The sequence below is a fragment of the Ambystoma mexicanum genome, chromosome 3q, assembly GCF_040938575.1.
Source record: "Ambystoma mexicanum isolate Mex_15411 chromosome 3q, UKY_AmexF1_1, whole genome shotgun sequence".
NCBI classification, from domain to species: Eukaryota; Metazoa; Chordata; class Amphibia; order Caudata; family Ambystomatidae; genus Ambystoma; species Ambystoma mexicanum.
This window is the reverse complement of record NC_090926.1, coordinates 1,016,349,325-1,016,367,846: the sequence shown is the minus strand read 5'-3', so window position 1 is coordinate 1,016,367,846 and position 18,522 is coordinate 1,016,349,325. Positions and strand designations below refer to the sequence as shown.

General features: G+C 46.0%; 1 protein-coding gene across 3 annotated transcripts in view; it reads left to right on the top strand.

Moving 5' to 3' along the window:
• Positions 1 to 18,522, top strand: part of RNF213 (ring finger protein 213) — a 3,248,263-nt gene that overhangs the window by 2,151,180 nt on the left and 1,078,561 nt on the right. For all 3 annotated transcript variants that reach the window (XM_069655189.1, XM_069655190.1, XM_069655188.1), the window contains exon 33: positions 3,137 to 3,278. In XM_069655189.1, the coding sequence (XP_069511290.1) occupies positions 3,137 to 3,278 (142 nt within the window). The remainder of the gene's footprint in view (positions 1 to 3,136; positions 3,279 to 18,522) is intronic.

Here is an 18,522-nt window from a genome sequence, read left to right as displayed (position 1 = left end):
GGAGGTAAGAGTTGCTTAATGTTGAACCTTGCCACCGCCCGTTGTTGTGCATGTGTGTACTGCTATGTATTCTTATATTCATGTGAATCCATGCCAGACCCCATGCTGGAGAAGGAACAAGTTACTTACTGTAACTGTTGGTCTCCAGCATGGGTCTGGCATGGATTCACATGCAAACCCTCCCTCCTACCCCTCTGTGGCTCTTCACTTGGTCATGCTGCCACTTTACGTGCTACCAAATCTGAGGATGACTGCCAGGGGCGGGGCTTAGGGAGAGGGCAGTCATTGGCTGGGGGCAGTATGACCCAGAGACCAGTGATTGGTTACTACCAATAAAGACAGATCAGAAACGAAACTGATGTTGATTTTTCTTTACCGAGGATTCCCAGCCTGACGACGGGGAATATTCATGAGCATGTGAATCCATGCCAGACCCATGCTGGAGAACAACAGTTACAGGTAAGTAACTTGTTCCCTCCTCAACGTCATTCTGATAGCTCCATGGTGGCCAGCGAGACCATGTTTCTTGGAGCTGCTTAGCCTCTCGGACAGACCACCCATTCATCTGACGGGCCCAGCACATCTTCTGGCGCAACACGGGGGCAGGGTCATCCACCCCGCCCCACAAAAATTAGCCCTTGCAGCGTGGTTCCTGAGCAGGTCACGCTAAGGCACCTCAGCCTCTCACAGGCTAACCTAGAAATCATTCAGGGTGAGAGAGCAAGGCAACCAGGTCCCGGTACAAGAGTAAGTGCAGTATATTCTGTCACTGGGCAGACTCTAAGGAGATCGACCCACTTACGTGCATGTTGGACGATGTGCTTTCCTTTGCGGCGCACCTGGCGCGCTCGGGCGTTGAGGTGGACACATGCTGCATGTATTTGGCAGCCATAGGGGCTTACAGAAACTCAGAGGAGGAGGTCTTCTCTTCCAACCTGATAGTCAAGAGACATCTGACAGGCCTTTCCAGACTCTAACCGCCCATCAAAAGTCCACACCCCGTGTGCGACCTCGATGTAGTATTGGGCGTCTTGGGGCACAAGCAATTTGAGCCAGTGAAGTCTGCGGACATTATGCTTGTCACCATTAAGACAGCCTTGTTGGTGGGCCTCACTTCGGCTCGCAGGGTTAGCGAGATCCAGGCTCCGGTAGCATCTGAGCCATGTACTACTTTTCACAAGAACAAAGTAGTCCTGTGGACACACCCAGCGTTCCTACCAAAGGTAGCCTCCGCTTTCCATCTGAACAAGGAGATGGTCTTACCCACCTTCTTTGCCGATCCGAAGGATGAGGCTCAAAGGGTTTGCACTGTCTAGATGTCACACACGCTCTGAAATTCTGTCTGGACTGGACCAAGGGCTTCCACAAGTTGGATGCGCTGTTTGTCACCTTCAGGAGGGGCGGAGGGGTCAAGGCCCGGTTATCAAGCATCCAAGGCTTCTATAGAACAGGGGATGGTCTCGGCCATCAAGGAGGCCTATGAGGGGCACCACAAGCCGCTTCCAGCCGACATAAACTCCCATGCACTCAGAGCCAAGGCCACGGCCATTGCATTCCAACTATCGGTCCCGTGGCAGGTCGTCAGCAGGGCAGCCACCTGGGCCACTCCTTTGGCTTTCTGTAAGCATTACTGTTTGGACGCCGGCTCTAGGTCAGACACAGCTTTCGGACAGGCGGGTCTAAGAAACCCATGCATTATGGAGGAAAGGGGACGGGATGTAAGAGTAATTATAAGTTACTCACCTTAGTGACTAACTTACTCTTAGTCCTTAGTCCCCTTTCCTCCATACGTCCCACCATCCTCCACCCTAATAAAACTGGTGTCATTAGGCAATGGTAAATTATTGTCAACGCGTCTATGGGGACTGAGGTGTGGTGCCGGAGGGCGCGGAGTCAAGCGAGCGCATGCTCCCAGGGCCGCACCCCGCGCGCCTCTAAATTTAAAGGGGAATGTTTTTTCTGGCGAAAAAGGTTCTGTCTCCCGTCCCTTGGAAGGGACGCCCATGCAGTAGGGAGGAAAGAGGACTATGGACTAAGAGTACTTTAGTCACTAGGGTGAGTTGCTTATAATTTACGTGCTTACCAAATATGAAGATGGCTGCCAGAGGAGGGGCTTAGGGAGAAGGCAGTCATTGGCTGGGGGCAGTATGACCCAGAGCTCAGTTATTGGTTTAGAGGAGAAATACAGTTTGTAAGTGAAAGTGAAACTGTTTTTTATTTTACTGAGGATTTACGGCCTGACGGGGAATATTCATGAGCATGTGAATATTTGCCAGACCCATGCTGGAGAACAATAGTTACAGGTAAGTAACTTGTTCTTTAACGTATAACCTAGTAGTGTTTTCTATTGCCGACTTCCCTCTTCTGAGTCTGACTCAGCTTCCATTCCTATGATCCTCATGACATTCTGTATTTGAAATGACCGGTCAGGTGTTAAGGGACATTGTGGATCCTGAGAAGGTGGGCGAGTTGCAGATGGGTATCTCCTGATCTTGCAGATTTTCCCATCTAGTCTTCCCACAAGGTGGTGAGGTGCATGTAAATTGGTTAATAAAGAGTCCCATATGATAAGAGTATCTGAATTACTTACTAGTATGTACCTTAACTTTCTGTGAAGCACTTCTAGCCTGATTAACCTTGAGGCCCATTTTCAGAAACTTCATTTGTACTATTGTGTCGTTTGAGAGACCTATTTCCTTTTTGAACAATCTTCAAATTTTCTTATTTAAATTGAGGTATTGACTACGGTTCCAGGGCCAGGCAGACCTCTTCAAGCATTTTCTACCTTGAATGAGTGTTTTGTCTTCCCAGGGGGCACAGTCGTGAGCCTCCAGCTTGGAAGTACCATGTCATGTCCTGATTTTTCTGCAGTCTGACTTGAATGGCCCAAGCAGCATCGTTGATAAGTGTGTTACGGAAATCAAATGATATGCATACTGATATAGTTTCAGTTGGCTTTGGGCCACAAAACTGGTGTACAATGTAAAGCTGAAGTGTGAGCATTTTCCCATATTGTTGCTGCATATTAGCATTTGTGTTTTATCCCTCCTTGTTCTGAAGTCTGCAAATGTTAAAAGCGAAGTCCTGATAAAATAAATGACCTTATCTTTTCTATGCTTCTGTTTTCAATGGACAGATCCTGGACACTACGACCCTCATCAGAAGCTGTGTTCAGAGTGCTGTTGGTATGCTCCGGGACGAGAATGAGCTTTCTGCACGCAGTACCAGGAGGATTGAGATCCTTTTGAGCTTATTGTCCCAAGAAGATGAGCTAAGAGGTAATCTGAGGGCGGAGGGGGGAGGAGTTAGAGGTCCCGATGTCTCTTGCCTTTCTATCCTCTGCAGTATGTGTACGATATTATTATGACATAAGACTGTTCCATATAGATATATGTGCGTTTCGTTTGGAAATTCTTGAGGGCCGTTCCATGGAGGGCTGTCGAGCATTTCTTTTTTTACAGAATCTTACCATGCAGCAGTGTTCAACGTGTAGTATTCCTACATGAATGTGCATTACATGTCCTACCATCAACTACTGAACTGTATCTCACGCTAAAGAGTTAAAATCGTTTCTGCAGCCTTGAATCTGTTTTAGATCCACATATTTTCTGGATTTTTTGTTGGCTTTTAAGGTAACTGAAATTGGTAAATCTCACTATCCTACTCCATTTCTTTTGTTTTGTTTTCAGGGAGGGGGGTAGTCCACCTTTTTTGCTTACCATGGCTGGGAGACCTCTCCCTTTCTTTGTGCATTTGTGTTTTCCAATGATGACAACTTTCTCTCTGTTACGAGAGATATTTTGAGGGTTGTTATTAAAATTTGGCAGATTATTAAGGGCTGTCCCTCATTGTATTGTCCAAAATATTCCGTTTCCACCCTAACCCAGGTGCACCCTACTCAGTAGGTATTGTCTTTACTATACCATAGGTGGTAACAGCAATTGTCTTAACTACATAATGTCCCTTAAGGACCTCTGTCACTAGAGCTACTTTTTCTTGGTTGTTAGTTCTATGGTGTGGTAGGGATGTGCCTTTCAGACAAGTCAAGCTGTTAGGCAAAGTTTGTATGCAGTACCCTTTGGGAACACTACAAACAACTATGACTACAGGTATAGGAAACCCAACCTTTGGTATAAGCTTGTACTACACAGTTTTGGTTGCGGGTTGAGCAGCCAGGCTTATCTCAAGAGGGGTCAATGTGAGTTGTAGGGGAGTTACATAGCGATTCACAGTGACAGGTATTCATATAAACTCTTACACACAATGTTTCTTGAATAAACTATGATTATTTTTTTTTATCAGTCAGTTAGAATAAGCCTTCTTCAGAATGGAGCAATATCAGCGCTTTGGCGTAAGGCGCTTTATAAATCAATAAATACAAATAACAGTAACACTCAAATACACTTCATGAAATACACACTCTTATTATCTCTAAACCAGTAGACACCCTTTTGGAATGGCCCACAGACATTACCCTCAGGTGACTTCAATTGCTAGGGTTCTGGGGACATTAATATATCACTGTTGCATTTAGAATCATATAGTAATAAGTTAAAGGAAAAGGTAATTTAGAACATACAAGAGGCCACAAATAATATTAAGCAGGCAGATCCTTTCAGATCCCCCCAATAAGAGTCATTCAGTGAAAGAGGCTAAGACGAAGTCAATAAGCAAACGTCTATATGAGCTGAAGCACTTCTTTGCAGGTAAGTCGAAAGTCTTTGCATAGTGTTTTAGAAGTCTTTGATGAAAAGAAGAATCAAATGTAGGGCCACAAGCCGTTAGACTTGTGAGTAGTAGAAGATGCAAGCAACTCTACAGTAAGAGGTAAATTCTCAGACTTTTTACAGTACCTTTATATTGAAGAAAAAGTGCAGCAGATGACTTCTGTTCCTGTGCAGCTCTGTAGATCTCACTGTTCCTGGGCCTCAGTCGTGGGGACAAGAGGGGGGACTTCTGGGGACTCCTGCACTGCAATGGGACGGTCACTGCTCGCAACCGGCAATCTTCAAATCAGTGGCTGTGCAGTGTTTCAGCTCCTCGCTTCTACCGCAAATAGCAACAGTGCGGTTCCTGGCTGTCGAGATGGACTTTCCTTGCTTCTGGGGTCCCTCACTCTATTGAGGGGGCTCATGCTCGGTCAGTCCTGCTTACTGGAAGTCCGGAGGATCTTCCAAATGTTCAAGGCCAGCTTAAAAGCAACACACGCAATCTGGTGTTCCTCTCTCAGGCTATACGGTTTCCAGCAGAAACTCTGTGGAAATTCAACCAGCTACGAGATGTATGTCCATGTGGCTTACTTTGGAGTTGATTGGTCCCACCAACTCAAAGGGAGAAGTCGTCCTTGCAGGGGCTTCTCTGTCCTATATGAATTTGGAGTTTCAGCACAGCAGCAGGGCTTCACCGGGCAAACAAACGGTCCAGGAGTTGCAGCAAGCGTCCTCTTCAGGTTCTTCTTCGCTTCCTTCGCCCCGTGGTCGACTCTGCCTTCCAAGCCAACATCCTTGCCTTTTATTCCGTTCTCTCCCATTCATTCCAGCCTAGCTGTCAGTCACCTAGCAGGGTGTATTTCCTTGCCGTACAGTCAGCCGGCCAATCACCACAGAGTGCATTTGGGTCTCCTAGGAGACTAAACACAGGGAGTTTCGGGCTCCTCCCTCACTTCCTACCTACCCCAGCCACCCTGGAGCCAGAGAGGGGCTTCACTCGTGAATCCCGCCAAAGGCAAAGTGAACAATGGGACCAAACCTGGTTTGGCGCGCAGTGTAAATCTCAAGAAGGACCTTTTCACAAAGAAATGGTGAAAAAAAAGAACGGCGCCATTTTGACAAAAATGGCACCCTTGGGTGCTTCACTGCAGCTGCGAACGCAGCCCGCGGAAAAGACACACCACGGTAGTTAAAACAAAACCACTGCCACCAGCTATTCAGTGAGAAAAAGGTAACATAAAAATGTTACATGAGAAGCTACACAAAGGGCATACTAGGTAACCCCTCCAGCACCCTATTGTAAGATAGTGTGTGCTGGGTCTAGAAAATTACAAATGTAATTAAAGTCAGTTTCACTTTACTACTCTGGGAAACGGTAGTCTATCCCAGAGAAGGTAGTAAAACCTTTTCAAATCTGGAAGACTTCCCTGTGCCACTGCACTGAAGGTGTTGTGTGACACAATGTAAAAGATAATGCCTATGGAGTTTGTCCTACTCCACAACCAAAAGAAAGTGTTCAGAATCACATTAAAATACATGAGAGAGTTGGAAAAAGGGTCTCACTCTCTCCGGATAAAAAATATCAAGTTCTCAAAATCCAGCAAAGTTGCTGGGGGTCGGAGGGAATTAGCACATTTCTGAGAATTCTCCCTAACACAAGCCACACTCTGTCGTCTTCATCTCATGTCATGATGTTCTCCTCCCTCTCGCTCACTGCTATTCTACTCACTACCCTCCTTCAAATTACACCTAGCCTTCCCCGAAGTACTTCCTTCTTCTGACCCTTCAATGTCTCTCACACTCTATTCTTAACCTTCACCCTCCGATGTTCATCTGTTACTCCTTTCTGTCCCTCTCACTTCTCCACTCTCCAACTCACCCCTCTCCTACAACGCTCCTTTCCGCTATTACTCTCCCCTTTCTACTCCACTACTGTTCTCCACTCCCTCACCTCTTTTCACTCCCTCCACCTCTTTTCACTCCCTCCACCTCTTTTCACTCCCTCCACCTCCTTGCACTCCCTCCACCTCCTTGCACTCCCTCCACCTCCTTGCACTCCCTCCACCTCCTTGCACTCTCTCCACCTCCTTGCACTCTCTCCACCTCCTTTCACTCACTCTCTCCACCTACACTTTCACTCACTCAACACACACTCACAACACATTACCACTTGCTCTTACCAACCAATATCTCACATTATCTCTGAAATGCCTCCACTCTCCTTCTTTCTGCTCTGCTTTGCCACCTCCTCCTCTGACCTTACCTCAACCATTTACACCTTCCTATTTCGGTCACCCTTCTTAAGCTCCTCCTCAAACTGAGCCTCTTCCTCTGACCAATCTCGCCCGACTTCCCGCCAAGAAGGTGTTAGTCTTAAAGTTCAAAAATAGTGGGCTAGTCCCTGCCTATTTGTCCTAAGAGTGGACCACTGTGCTGGAACATTGGTGTTTGTTCCCATCTTGTTATGGGGCCATGTTATGTCTGAAATATATAGTAAACTGTTCAATAGTCTTTTGTTCCATTTATCAACTGTTCTGTGATAAGTGTGTGACTGTTTATAGAAGGCTCTGTCACGGCTGTTGAATAAGGCGCGCATACTTCAATTGGTGAGCGTGCACAACCTCCATGGTGGCTATGCAGACCTTCTGTCATCTGGTTTGGTTGGTCTCTTGTAATCTAGCTGTTCCTAATATTAGTATGGCTGTAGTTGTTGGCTAAACAGCTCTTGGTGGCTGCTGTTTTACGGGTGGTCTGCCTAGATCATGGTTGTTTTTTGTGGTGATATGACAGGTAAAGGAAGAATCTGGCCAGCAATATTTTCAGGAAGTATGGGGTGGTGCACAGTGGTACTGTTAATGCTCATGCAGGCTGTTACAGATTTTGTTTTTGCTGATTTCCCTCCATTCACATCTTTCGACCCCCCCTGCATATTTTTGCTGTTTTTTGTACCATTACTGATGATTTGGTGGCAAGTGCAGCCTTTTTAATTTACCTGCCTTATGAAGATAATCTGTTTTGGGGTCACTGATCAGTCCCTATGGCTATCAGAGAAGGAGAACTCTATTCTCCATTATGCACTTCACTCTTCATCTTACATTGGGCCTCACTATAAGGTTGGCGGAATGGGTTTACCGGCACCGGTAAAGGTGCTGGTGCCGGTAAACCCGTTCCACCCTATTACGAGGTCTCCTCGCGGGACCCACAATGGGTGCCTGGAAAAACCAGGCATCCTTACCGGGTCCCGCGAGGGGACCAGGGAGCTAACAACGGGCCCGTCATTAACGGGCCCGTTGTTAGCTCCATCCCCATTCCCATTGAGCCCTATGGGGGCTCGAATGGGAATGGGGATGGACCGAGTGCGGGTTCCTCGGACGGGGAATTACCGGGTCCGCTAAGGTTGCGATGGCCCGGTAATTCCTCATTCGAGGAACTCGGGCCCGGATTGCGGTATGGAGGCAATCATGCCACTAAAAGCGGCATGGTTACCTCCAACCTTCTAATGAGTCCCATTGTGGTGCATTGGGGTTATTCTATCAATTCCAACTGTTTGATAATTCCCAGATTCAAACTCTCCACCATTGGAGGTAACAGCTTCCCTGTGAAAGCTGCTACATTTTGGAATTCTTTGCCACACAACCTGAGAGCCGATCAACCCTACTTGCACTTTAGAAGGAATCTCATCAGTCATTTGAATTCCAACAACCCCCGCATTTAATTGCACATTTTACACTTCTGTATAGATACTGTTACTTTCTGTTAGAGGCCTCTGCTCTCGCCACAAACAGCCCTGTACATATCTTTATATTTCACTCCTTTGTATAGATATTGATATTTTTATGTGTGAAGATTTGTATTTTTCTCATTCCTGTAACCCTTAATTGCATATGTCTATAATTTTATCTCAACTGTATATTTCTGTAACATTGTAAGCTTCGCATATTCTTTCTGCCTGCGCCCTGTTGCCCCTGGGTATGGTGCGCCATATAAATAAATAAAAAAACAAACAAACTTTGGATCCCTCCAACTTTGTTTTTGCTAACTTTGTGGTTACCTGCATGATGTGGCCAAAACCGGCTGGTAGCACTGGATATTTTCATACCGTTTTTTATTGATATTCTTGTGTCCATCTTTGCAGCATTTTGCTGCTAAATATCTTTTTGAGTACCATATGCTCTAAAATGGCCGTGCCACAAGATATTCCACTGCCCTTTGTTCATTTTGCAATTTGGCCTTTTTCCTGCCCTCTAAGGGGCAGATTTGCCATATATGGTAAGCTATTTCTTGGGGTAAGCTTCAGCTTTCCTGGGCAAAGTGGTGGTGTGTGCGTGGGGCTGGGTGGTTGGGTACCGTCAGGTCCTAGTCACATCCATGGCAAAGTGTCTGTTGCTGGGCAACTCTGGGAGCCAGGGGGTGTCCATGATTGGACAGCACCTGCCAATTTGAATGGTGCGGACACTTACTATTGGTGGGCTTGGGGTCAAATCTAGCTCGAATCCTAGATAAAAGGAGTACATTTGCAGCTAGTCTAAAGATTTTCTTTGAGCCATGACCCCTACCAAGCTGAGCAGCCTGCTGAAGACCTCAAACTTGTTGGTGCCTCAACCAGCATTTTCTTCATTAACCGACTGGGCGACACTATGCTCCTCTGCTGATCTCCAAAAGGCCTTTACATGACCCTTGACCAGTGTAAACAACCAGTCTGAAGTCCTGCTTTGAAAACTCTGCCCTCAGAAGACTTTGGAAGTGTCCCACAGCCCTCCTGTGGCTGACCAGCTTTCTCGTGGGTTAGTTTGCTTCCTCTGTCACTGTTGAGATGGTATTCTAGAATCAACCCAGCTGGGACCTTTTTTAGGAGGCCACCCTAGCTATTGTGAACAGGAATACTCAGAGTTTAGCCGAGGTAGTGTGGACAGGCATCAAGGCTTAATCTCAGGAGTGTGTGTGAGTGGTCTAGGGCCTTAGTGAGTCAACACAGAATAACACACCATAATTCAGCATAAACAGTCAATATATAAAAATACAACAATATATAAGGCCTTTAAGAACACACTAAGAAATTAACCTTTATCGCACATTCACTAGTAGGTTCACCTACAATGCATCAACAATTATTAACCAGGTAAGTCAGGAGAGTAGTTCGATGCAGATCGAAGGAATAGAACCAACACAATCACAGTTCCGCTTTACTTAATCCATAGTCTAGACCTAGTACAGGTTTCCCAAGGGAAGCTATTTTGAACAAGGATTCAATGGGCTTGTGGTGGTGATTTAAAACAGTTGAAAACTATTTCAAAGTTAAATAAGTATTTGTCCAAAGACAGGTAAGTACCCCTCTCTATCCCAGTCTTAAGGCTAGCCCATGGGTAGTATACTTGATCCATGTTCAAAGACCAGAGTTAAGTACAAAGGGACTTATGGGGAAAGAGGATTTGCACTCATTGTTACCCTGCGGAGGATGGAGGGGGGGGGCAGGAACAGTTATTTCTACTTACCCCCCCTGTATCCGATTTTCCCAGGTTACACTGTGGATAGTTCGGGAATCATTGGGGACTGTTAGGGAGAATTCTCAGAAATGTGCTTATTCCCTCCACTTTAGAGACCCCGAGCAACTTTGCAGGCTTTTGAGGACTGGATTTCTTTTAACCTGGAGAGTGCAACCCTTTTTACCACTCTCTCATGTATTTTAATGTGATTTTGTACACTGTGTTTCTTTTGGTTGTGGAGTCTGACTCTTGTCCCCACGACTGAGGCTCAGGAACAGCGAGTTCTGCAGAGCTGCACAGGAACATACATCTAGGCCAGGCAACATTCATACTGCATCAGTCACTTTGCCCCCAACCTCATTACCCCTTACCCACGTTCGGGGAGTGGCACATGAGCGGGTTTGTCCCAGGGGCCGAGCGTTCCGCTCACACAGGCACAGGGATTCCCCATTTGTCCGCTGGCAGCTTCCGTGGCATCTGCGGGATGCTGCGCAAGGGCGGTCACTACGGCAATCACTGGGACGAATCCAGCGGTCACGTGGCACAACCCCGGGTCACGTGACGCGCTATTCCACTTCACTCGCGGATCATGTGACGCGGGGGCAGTGACTATTTATGCAGTGAACTCCCGCTGCACTGCGCTTCACAGCTGTTAACTTCGGAGGACTCTGTACGGCGCTTTGGATACTTTGTTTCACAGCTTTTGATCACGGACTGTTTTACGGACTTCTTGGATTACGCTCTCTGTCTAAACTGCCTGAATTGTTTACTCGACCTCGGATTGTTATTTGGACTGCCTCAGACTGCCCTATCTGAATCTGTTTTTTCCTGCCTTCAAGCTCCATCAGCCTTTGTGATTCCAGCTCGCTTTCAGTCACTACAGGCGGGGAGGTTGGAGTTCACGTCCAACCTGCTGTTCCTCCTTTCCCTTCTACCATCGGGGAGAGCCTGCTCACGTGTCATCTTCCACAGAATTACACCAAGCATAGGATATAGGGTCACAACAACCCTTGTTTAGGTAAGCCCCTGTATACCTATTAAGTTTCTCTTGTGTACTCTGCTCATTTGATTGCTAACCTAAGCTTTCCTTTGCAGCGGTCTTGGGGTTATCAACATTCCGTGGATCCGGGCTTTGAGGACAACCCACCTGTGGCCCCAATGATCGCATAGGGAGTGATCTTGTATTCTCTCTTTGTGGTACTTGGGGACGGAGGTTCCATACTCTTCACGACAATCAAGATACCTGACAAGAAGTCATCAGCTGCATCTTTTTCTTCATTTCTAAGGTACTGTAAAAAGTCTGAGAGAACTTGCCTCTTACTCTAGAGTGTTTGCAACTTCCACAACTCACAGGTCTAATCAGCTTGTGGCCCTACATTTGATTCTTCTTTTCATCAAAGACTCCTAAGAACTTGTGCAAAGTCTTTTCCATTTACTTGCCAGAAGTGCTTTATCCTATACAAGACTTTTGCCCATTGACTTTGGCTTAGCCTATTGAATTGTATGACTCTTCTTGGAGGATCCAAAAGTATTTTCCTGCTTAGGAATATTTGCGGTCTCTTCTAATAACCTTTTCCTTTTGCCAACTTCTAAGAGTATTCTAAATGGCAACAGTAAGATATTAATGACCCAAGCACCCTAGTTATTGAAGTCACCTGTTGGTGTAGGTTGTGTCTGTGAGCCATTCCAAAAGGGTCTTTACTGATTTAGAACCTGAGTGTACAGTATTGAAGTGTATTTGTGTTACTATTATATTGCTCCCTTCTGAAGAAGGCTTATTCTAACTGACTGATAAATAAATTAATAATTGTTTATGCAAGAAACCTTGAGTTTAAGAGTTTATTTGAATACCTGTAACTGTAAATCTCTGTGCAACTCCACTAGAGCTCACATTGACCCCTCTTGAGATAAGCCTGGCTACTCAACACGCTACCAAAACTGTGTAGTACAAGCTTATACCAAATGTTGGGTTTCCTATACCTGTAGTCATAGTTGTGTGTAGTGGTCCCAGAGGGTACTTGATACAAACTTTGCCTAACAGGGACTTCTGTTCTTTGTTCGGGTGAGGGATGCTTTGAGTGCTTCTTCCGTTTGTGTCCAACTTCAAGATGTAAGCACAAAACGATAAAGACTGCAGCATGTCGCAGTGCAGACCCCTTCAGGATTGATGAGTTTTAGTGACGGTCACCACCTGCAGGCAGCGACATGCAATCTTCCAGACTAGGTCACAGATGGGCTCATTTGATGATGGGAAGCTGACATTTCGGTAGAAGGTGACTTATGGCTGAACCTAGCAACCACTAAAGTTTATGTAACGCTAATTGGCGACGGCTGCAGAAAGGTATCTGAGGAGGGAGCTGGTCAGTAGAACAGGCAGTACACTGACACTTCCAGAGGAGATGGGGAGGGGGGTATGCAACCTCAAGAAGGGGTCAAGACTAGTTGGTACTACTATACCAAAGGGTGGAAGCACCGGCAAGGGTCTTTCGAGATCCGACAGAGGAGCTGGGCTTCACAGGGTCCATCACTGGAGAAGATGCTGGTCAGCTGCAGAAGTCATCCTCGGGTCATCAGCGGCAAATCTTGGCTCCAATGTAGATCTGAAGAATGGCTGCAGGAGGAGTCCTCTTATCCAAAAATGGAGTGTGAAGCCGGTTCGGACTCACCAATGGTAAGGATCTGCACCAAATGAAACAGGCAGTAGTCCAGTCAGGGACAACTACTGGTTTGATATCTGCCCAGCAGCAAATACTCTGGCACCAGGGGATGTGGACTGGGACGGGGACCAGCTGTACCAGCCACCTCCACTTGGCTCACTCACTCAAAGGCTCACTAGCCTGCGAAACGGCAGCTTTTCTGGGGTTAGTGCATAAACTTATATAAGATTTCCTGACCTGAGAGGGCAGGAGGAAGGCCAAACTACAATATGACCAAAGAACATGCAGAAATCAATTTCGAGTGCTAGCCACCTTTAGTAGCCATTTGCAGTAAATTTGAAAGTGCACAAATAAAATGATTTAAAAAACAGAGCAAATGTTACTGCTGCCACTAGCTTGGTTTAGGCAAATTTAAAAAGTAACCATAAACTCATAAAATGAAAAGTTAAGGGGATACAAAATAGTCCCATTGCACTGCAATGTAAGGTGCTATGTTCAATTAGCAAAATAAAGGAATTCAAAATAGAGATATATGGGCTCATTACAAGTTAGCCGGTAAGCGTGAAAAGTGCCGGTAATTACCGTTTACCAGCACATTTAACATACTGACAAATTACAAGTAGGCGGAACCACCGTTGCCGGCAATACTGGCGCTGGAAACCGAACCCCTGGAATTTCTATTGGCGCTAATTCCATTAATGGAATACCGGATGTCGAAGACCCCGTTGCTGAAATTACTGGCACAACAGTAATGCTGTCAAAGTATGAGTACGGATTTGCCGGTACTACTGGCAATAATTAGCCAGTATTAATGGAAAATCTCTGGTATAGATACCAACATCTCAGAGCAGCCGGTAAATGGACACAGGTGGAACCAATCCACCCAGGTGCATCGATGCACACAGGAAGTGTACTAAACGGCCACACCTGCCCCAAAAACACTTTCCAGCACAACCATGCTGCCACTCATTGCTGCTAACATAGACCTGGTGGTACTCCATGCCAATTTACAGCTGCTGGGGCTGGAGTACCAGACTTTGCTGATTGCACCTTCACTGGAACTTCTTTAGCTTCAGTCCATGTTAGTTTCGAGATATACATGATCCATATGGTGAGACAGTGCTTGTTGACGTTCCATATAATTTCTTCATCGACCCCCGTAAACCCCCCCTTGCCGCATAGCTTACAACTGCCGGCCTTTTTAAAACAAAATTATTTTTATATTGAGTTATAGCCATCATTACGACTTTTCACATTCTCCAGCATTGGGTCTGGCATGGACTCACATGCTCATGAATATTCCCTGTCATCAGGCTGGGAATCCTCGTTAAAGAATACAGTTTCACTTTCACTTACAAACTGTATTTCTCCTCTAAACCAATCACTGTACTCTTGGTCATACTGTCCCAGCCAATGACTGCCCTCTCCGTAAGCCCCTCCTCTCGCAGCTATCTTTAGATTTAACTGCACGTTCAAGTGTTAGGAGTCCTTATGTTTTGCTCCTTGAGCTATTCTACATTTTTTACGCTTTTTTGTTAAGTCCTATTTTTGCAAAACGGAGCCTCTGAGCTCTTTTTCTCCATCGACCGACAAGCGGGGATCCGTTGGTCAATGATTTTCAGCTCCCTTCAAGGGCACGATTCGTCAAAGTTTCACCGAAGATTCCCGAAGGCCATCGGGCCTACTCTGCACTCCCGAACATGTCAGAAGAGAAGAAAGAGGGAAGCTCCCTTTTCAAGCTCTGCTCCTGCTGCGGATTGCAGGATGTGCTTGTAGAGCACAAACACCTACAGTGCCTCTACTGTCTCCATCCAGACCACTGGGATGAGGACTGTGAAATCTGCCTCGGGTTCTCCAAGCGAACCATGAAGGATTATTAGGGAGAATTCTCAGAAATGTGCTAATTCCTCTCTACCTTAGAGACCCCCAGCAACTTTTCTGGATTTTAGGACTTTTAATTTTTAACCTGGAGAGAGTGTGACCCTTTTTCCCACTCTCTCATGTATTTTTGTATGTGATTTGAACTCTTTCTCTTTTGGTTGTGGAGTCTGACAAACTCCATAGGCATCATCTTTTACATTGTGTCACACAGCACCTTCAGTGCAGTAGCACAGGGAAGTCTTTCAGATTTCCCAAAGGTTTAAATACCTTTTCTTGGATAAACTACTGTTTCCAAGAGCAGTAAAGTGAAATTGACTTTACTTACATTTGTTACTTTCTAGACCCACACACACTATCTTACAATAGGGTGCTGGAGGGGTTACTTAGTATCCACTTTGTCTGTCTAGTTTCTCATGTAACGTGTTTGTTACCCTTTCCTCGATGAATGGCAGGTGGCAGTGTTTTTATCGCCATTTCTTTGTGGAAAGGTCCTTCAGGTTTGGTCCCTTTGTTTGTTTTGTCCTTGGCGGGATTCACGAGTGAAACCCGCATCTGACTCTAGTGTGTCTGGCGGAGCAGGAAGCAAGGGAGGTGCCTGAAACTCCCCATGCTTTGTCTCCTAGGAGACAGGAATGCACTCCTAGGTGATTGGCCGGCTGGCTGTCCGGCAAGGACAGCCACCCTGCTGGGTGAGTGACAGCTAGGCTGGATGAATGGGAGAAACCTGCATAAAAGCGAGGCTTTTTGGCTTGGAAGGCAGAGTCGACCACTGGACGAAGGAATCTGAAGAAGAACTTGGAAAAGACACCTGCTGCAACTCCTGGACCGTTGGTTGGGCTGGTGAAGCCCTGCTGCTGTGCTGAAGCTCCAAATTAGTTTGGGCTAGAGAAGCCCTGCAAGGACGTCTCCTCCCCTTGAGTTAGGGGGAGCAAACAACTCCAAAGTAAGCCACCTGGACATCCTCTTGAACCTGGTTGTATTTCCACTGCTGTTACTGCTGGAACCGAAAAAGCCGGGGAGAGGAACACCAGATCATGTGGGTTGCTTTTAAGTTGGCCAAGAGCTCCAGGAAGACTCTCCGGACTCCAAGAGAGCAGGACTGATCGAGCCCGAGCCACTTCAACAGAGTGCTGGACCCCAGATGCAAGGAAAGCCCATCTCAATTTGCTGAGATGCAAGGAGCTGAAACCGCAAAGTGCCACTGAATAGAAGTTGGTCCTTTTCTGTCACCGACTGTCCTGTTGCAGTGCAGGAGTCCCCAGAAGTCCTCCCTCTTGTCCCCACGACTGAGGCCCAGGAACACAAGATCTGCAGAGCTGCACAGGAACAGAAGCCAGTTGGAACTGTTTTTCTTCTAACTAAAGGTACTGTAAAGTCTGAGAGAACTTACCTCTTGTTATGTAACCTCACTTCTTCTCAGTTGAGACTTGCCTTGGTTGCTATCAGCTTCTTTACCTCACAAGCCTAATCAGCTTGGGGCCCTGGTTTGATTTTTCTTTTCTACAAAGACTTCTAAAACATTGTGCAAGACTTTTACATACCTACAAGAAGTGCTTCAGCTCACCTATACTTTTGTCCAATTGACTTTGGCCTGGCCTGGCTCCCTGAATGACTCTTCTTCCCTCTGACTTGGTGTTTTGCCTTCCTTCCAGGAAGGGGTTAACTTACTTTGCATTGGGGGTTACCAAAAGTACTTACCTGCTTCAGAATATTAGTGAGATCTCATGTTTTTGGTTTAATAGCCTTTTTCTTTGACATACTCCTAAGTATTACTCCAAATGCAACAGTGATATATTAATGTCCACAGTGTCCTAGCTATTTAAGTCATCTGAGGGTGTAGGAAGTGTCTGTGTGCCATCCCAAATGGGTATTTGCTGATTTAGAGGAACTAGGAGTGTGGATTTTTGGAGTGTATTTGTGTGTTACTATTATATTGCTGTTAAGGAGACTTATCTTATAAGGCTAATTTCCCAAACCTAGTGAGTCCCTCAGCAGCTTTGCTGGATTTTTGGGGTTTGTTTTTTTCTCCTGCTAAGAGTGAGCCTCTTTTACTCCCCCTCTTAGGCACGATTTGAGGTATGTCTCTGACTATTTGTGTGATTTTAGGCTATGGGGTCTTTTACTCCATAGGGTATCATCTGTTTTTTTGTGTATGTGTTACACAGCACCCTCAGTGCAGTAACACACGGGTGTCATAGTGACCCCCAAACATAGACTCCATACCCTGGGACTGACTACTGTCTCCCAGGGCATGTAAAGACACCATTGACTTTACTAGTCTTAAATTATGAACAGCACAAACCATCATATTGTGGACGTACTGGAAGGGGTTAATTAGATTGCCCCTGGGTCTGTTTTCGAGGGGGCACTGTCCAGTCCCCCCCTTGCCGAGTTTCTGGCTGATGGCAGTGGTTACCACGCGAAATATTACACCGGAATATTTCCTATGGGATTTTCCCATTGATTTTAAATGCAGCACTTTTTGGTGCAATGTTAAAGATACCGCTGGTTTATTTATTTAATATTAAATTCACGGTTGGGTCTTTTTGCCAGAACTCTTTTCTAAAATGGCGTTTGTGTCCGTCTCTGTAACTCTGACCAAGGTCGAGCCCTTTGTTCCATTTTTTGGCAGGCTTCTCCACAGAAGCCCTCCAAATGGTGCCACTCTGTCTAGGTTCCACAGGAGGGGTGGAGGGGGGAATTGGCACCCTGGACTGCGTTGCCTTAGCAACTCAAGTCGCACTCTACTCTGATTGGCCCAGTGGTGAGCCGCCCGGCTCACCACTTAGCATGTGTGATTTACAGCTAGGCTGTTGAATGGGGTTTTTTCTGCATAAAAGCAGGGCCTTTGGGACTGGAACATCAGAGGTCGCCACAGGACCTAAGAATCCGAAGAGGGAAGAAGCTGAGCCATCTGCAATGACGACACCACCGGTGGAGCCCTGCTGCAACGAACTCACCACTTTCCCAATGACAAGAGAAGATCTTCTGCTGGACGAGTCTTCTTCCTCTGAGCTGGTGGGACCAACCAGTTCGCCCTTTTCGCCTTCCAAAGACATCTCTTGGCCGAATCGCCCGTGCCAAGCAACACCGGCGGCCGGATAGCCAAGCTTCACCACTTTGAAAAAAGGAACGCACCTTTTAACCGGAGAACTCCACGGCTGGTTTCATCCCTGTGCTGTGCATCGACTCCAAGTTCCCTCCTCGACGAGATCCTCTCTTCCCCTGGTCGGAACAACGAACTGCAACCACTGCCAGGAACAACTGCCACCGCTGGAGCTTCCTCTCTCTTTAAGGTCTGTGTTCCACCTGGCCATCCTTTCTTTGGATTGCTAAAGGAGACCCTTAAATCCTTGGCTTTCCATCTGGGTTGGCCCCAGACCTTCTAACTTTACCTTCAGAACCAACCCAACTTCTTTTGAACATTTACACAATGACTTGAATGCATTTCTAAACTGTGATCTTGGGCACATTTCACCTTGCTCCATTTAAAGTGGCCATCACATGAAACAGGAAGTGGTACCAGGGTAAAGCTGAAAAAACTGAAGTGAGAAGGGAAGGAGGAGGTATATATTAAATCATTGTTTTATTTTATTCTGATGTAAGTATAAAAATATCAAAATCATAGAACATTTTTAATTATTTCATAAAACAAGACATCCTAACATCATGCATTCATTCACAACTGGTACAATATCATAAAACATTAAATTGTTTAACAATAAAATTCAATTTAAATCCCACTGTAATTAAAACAGTAGTTCACTCCAAAAATTATCGACTATTGGTGCC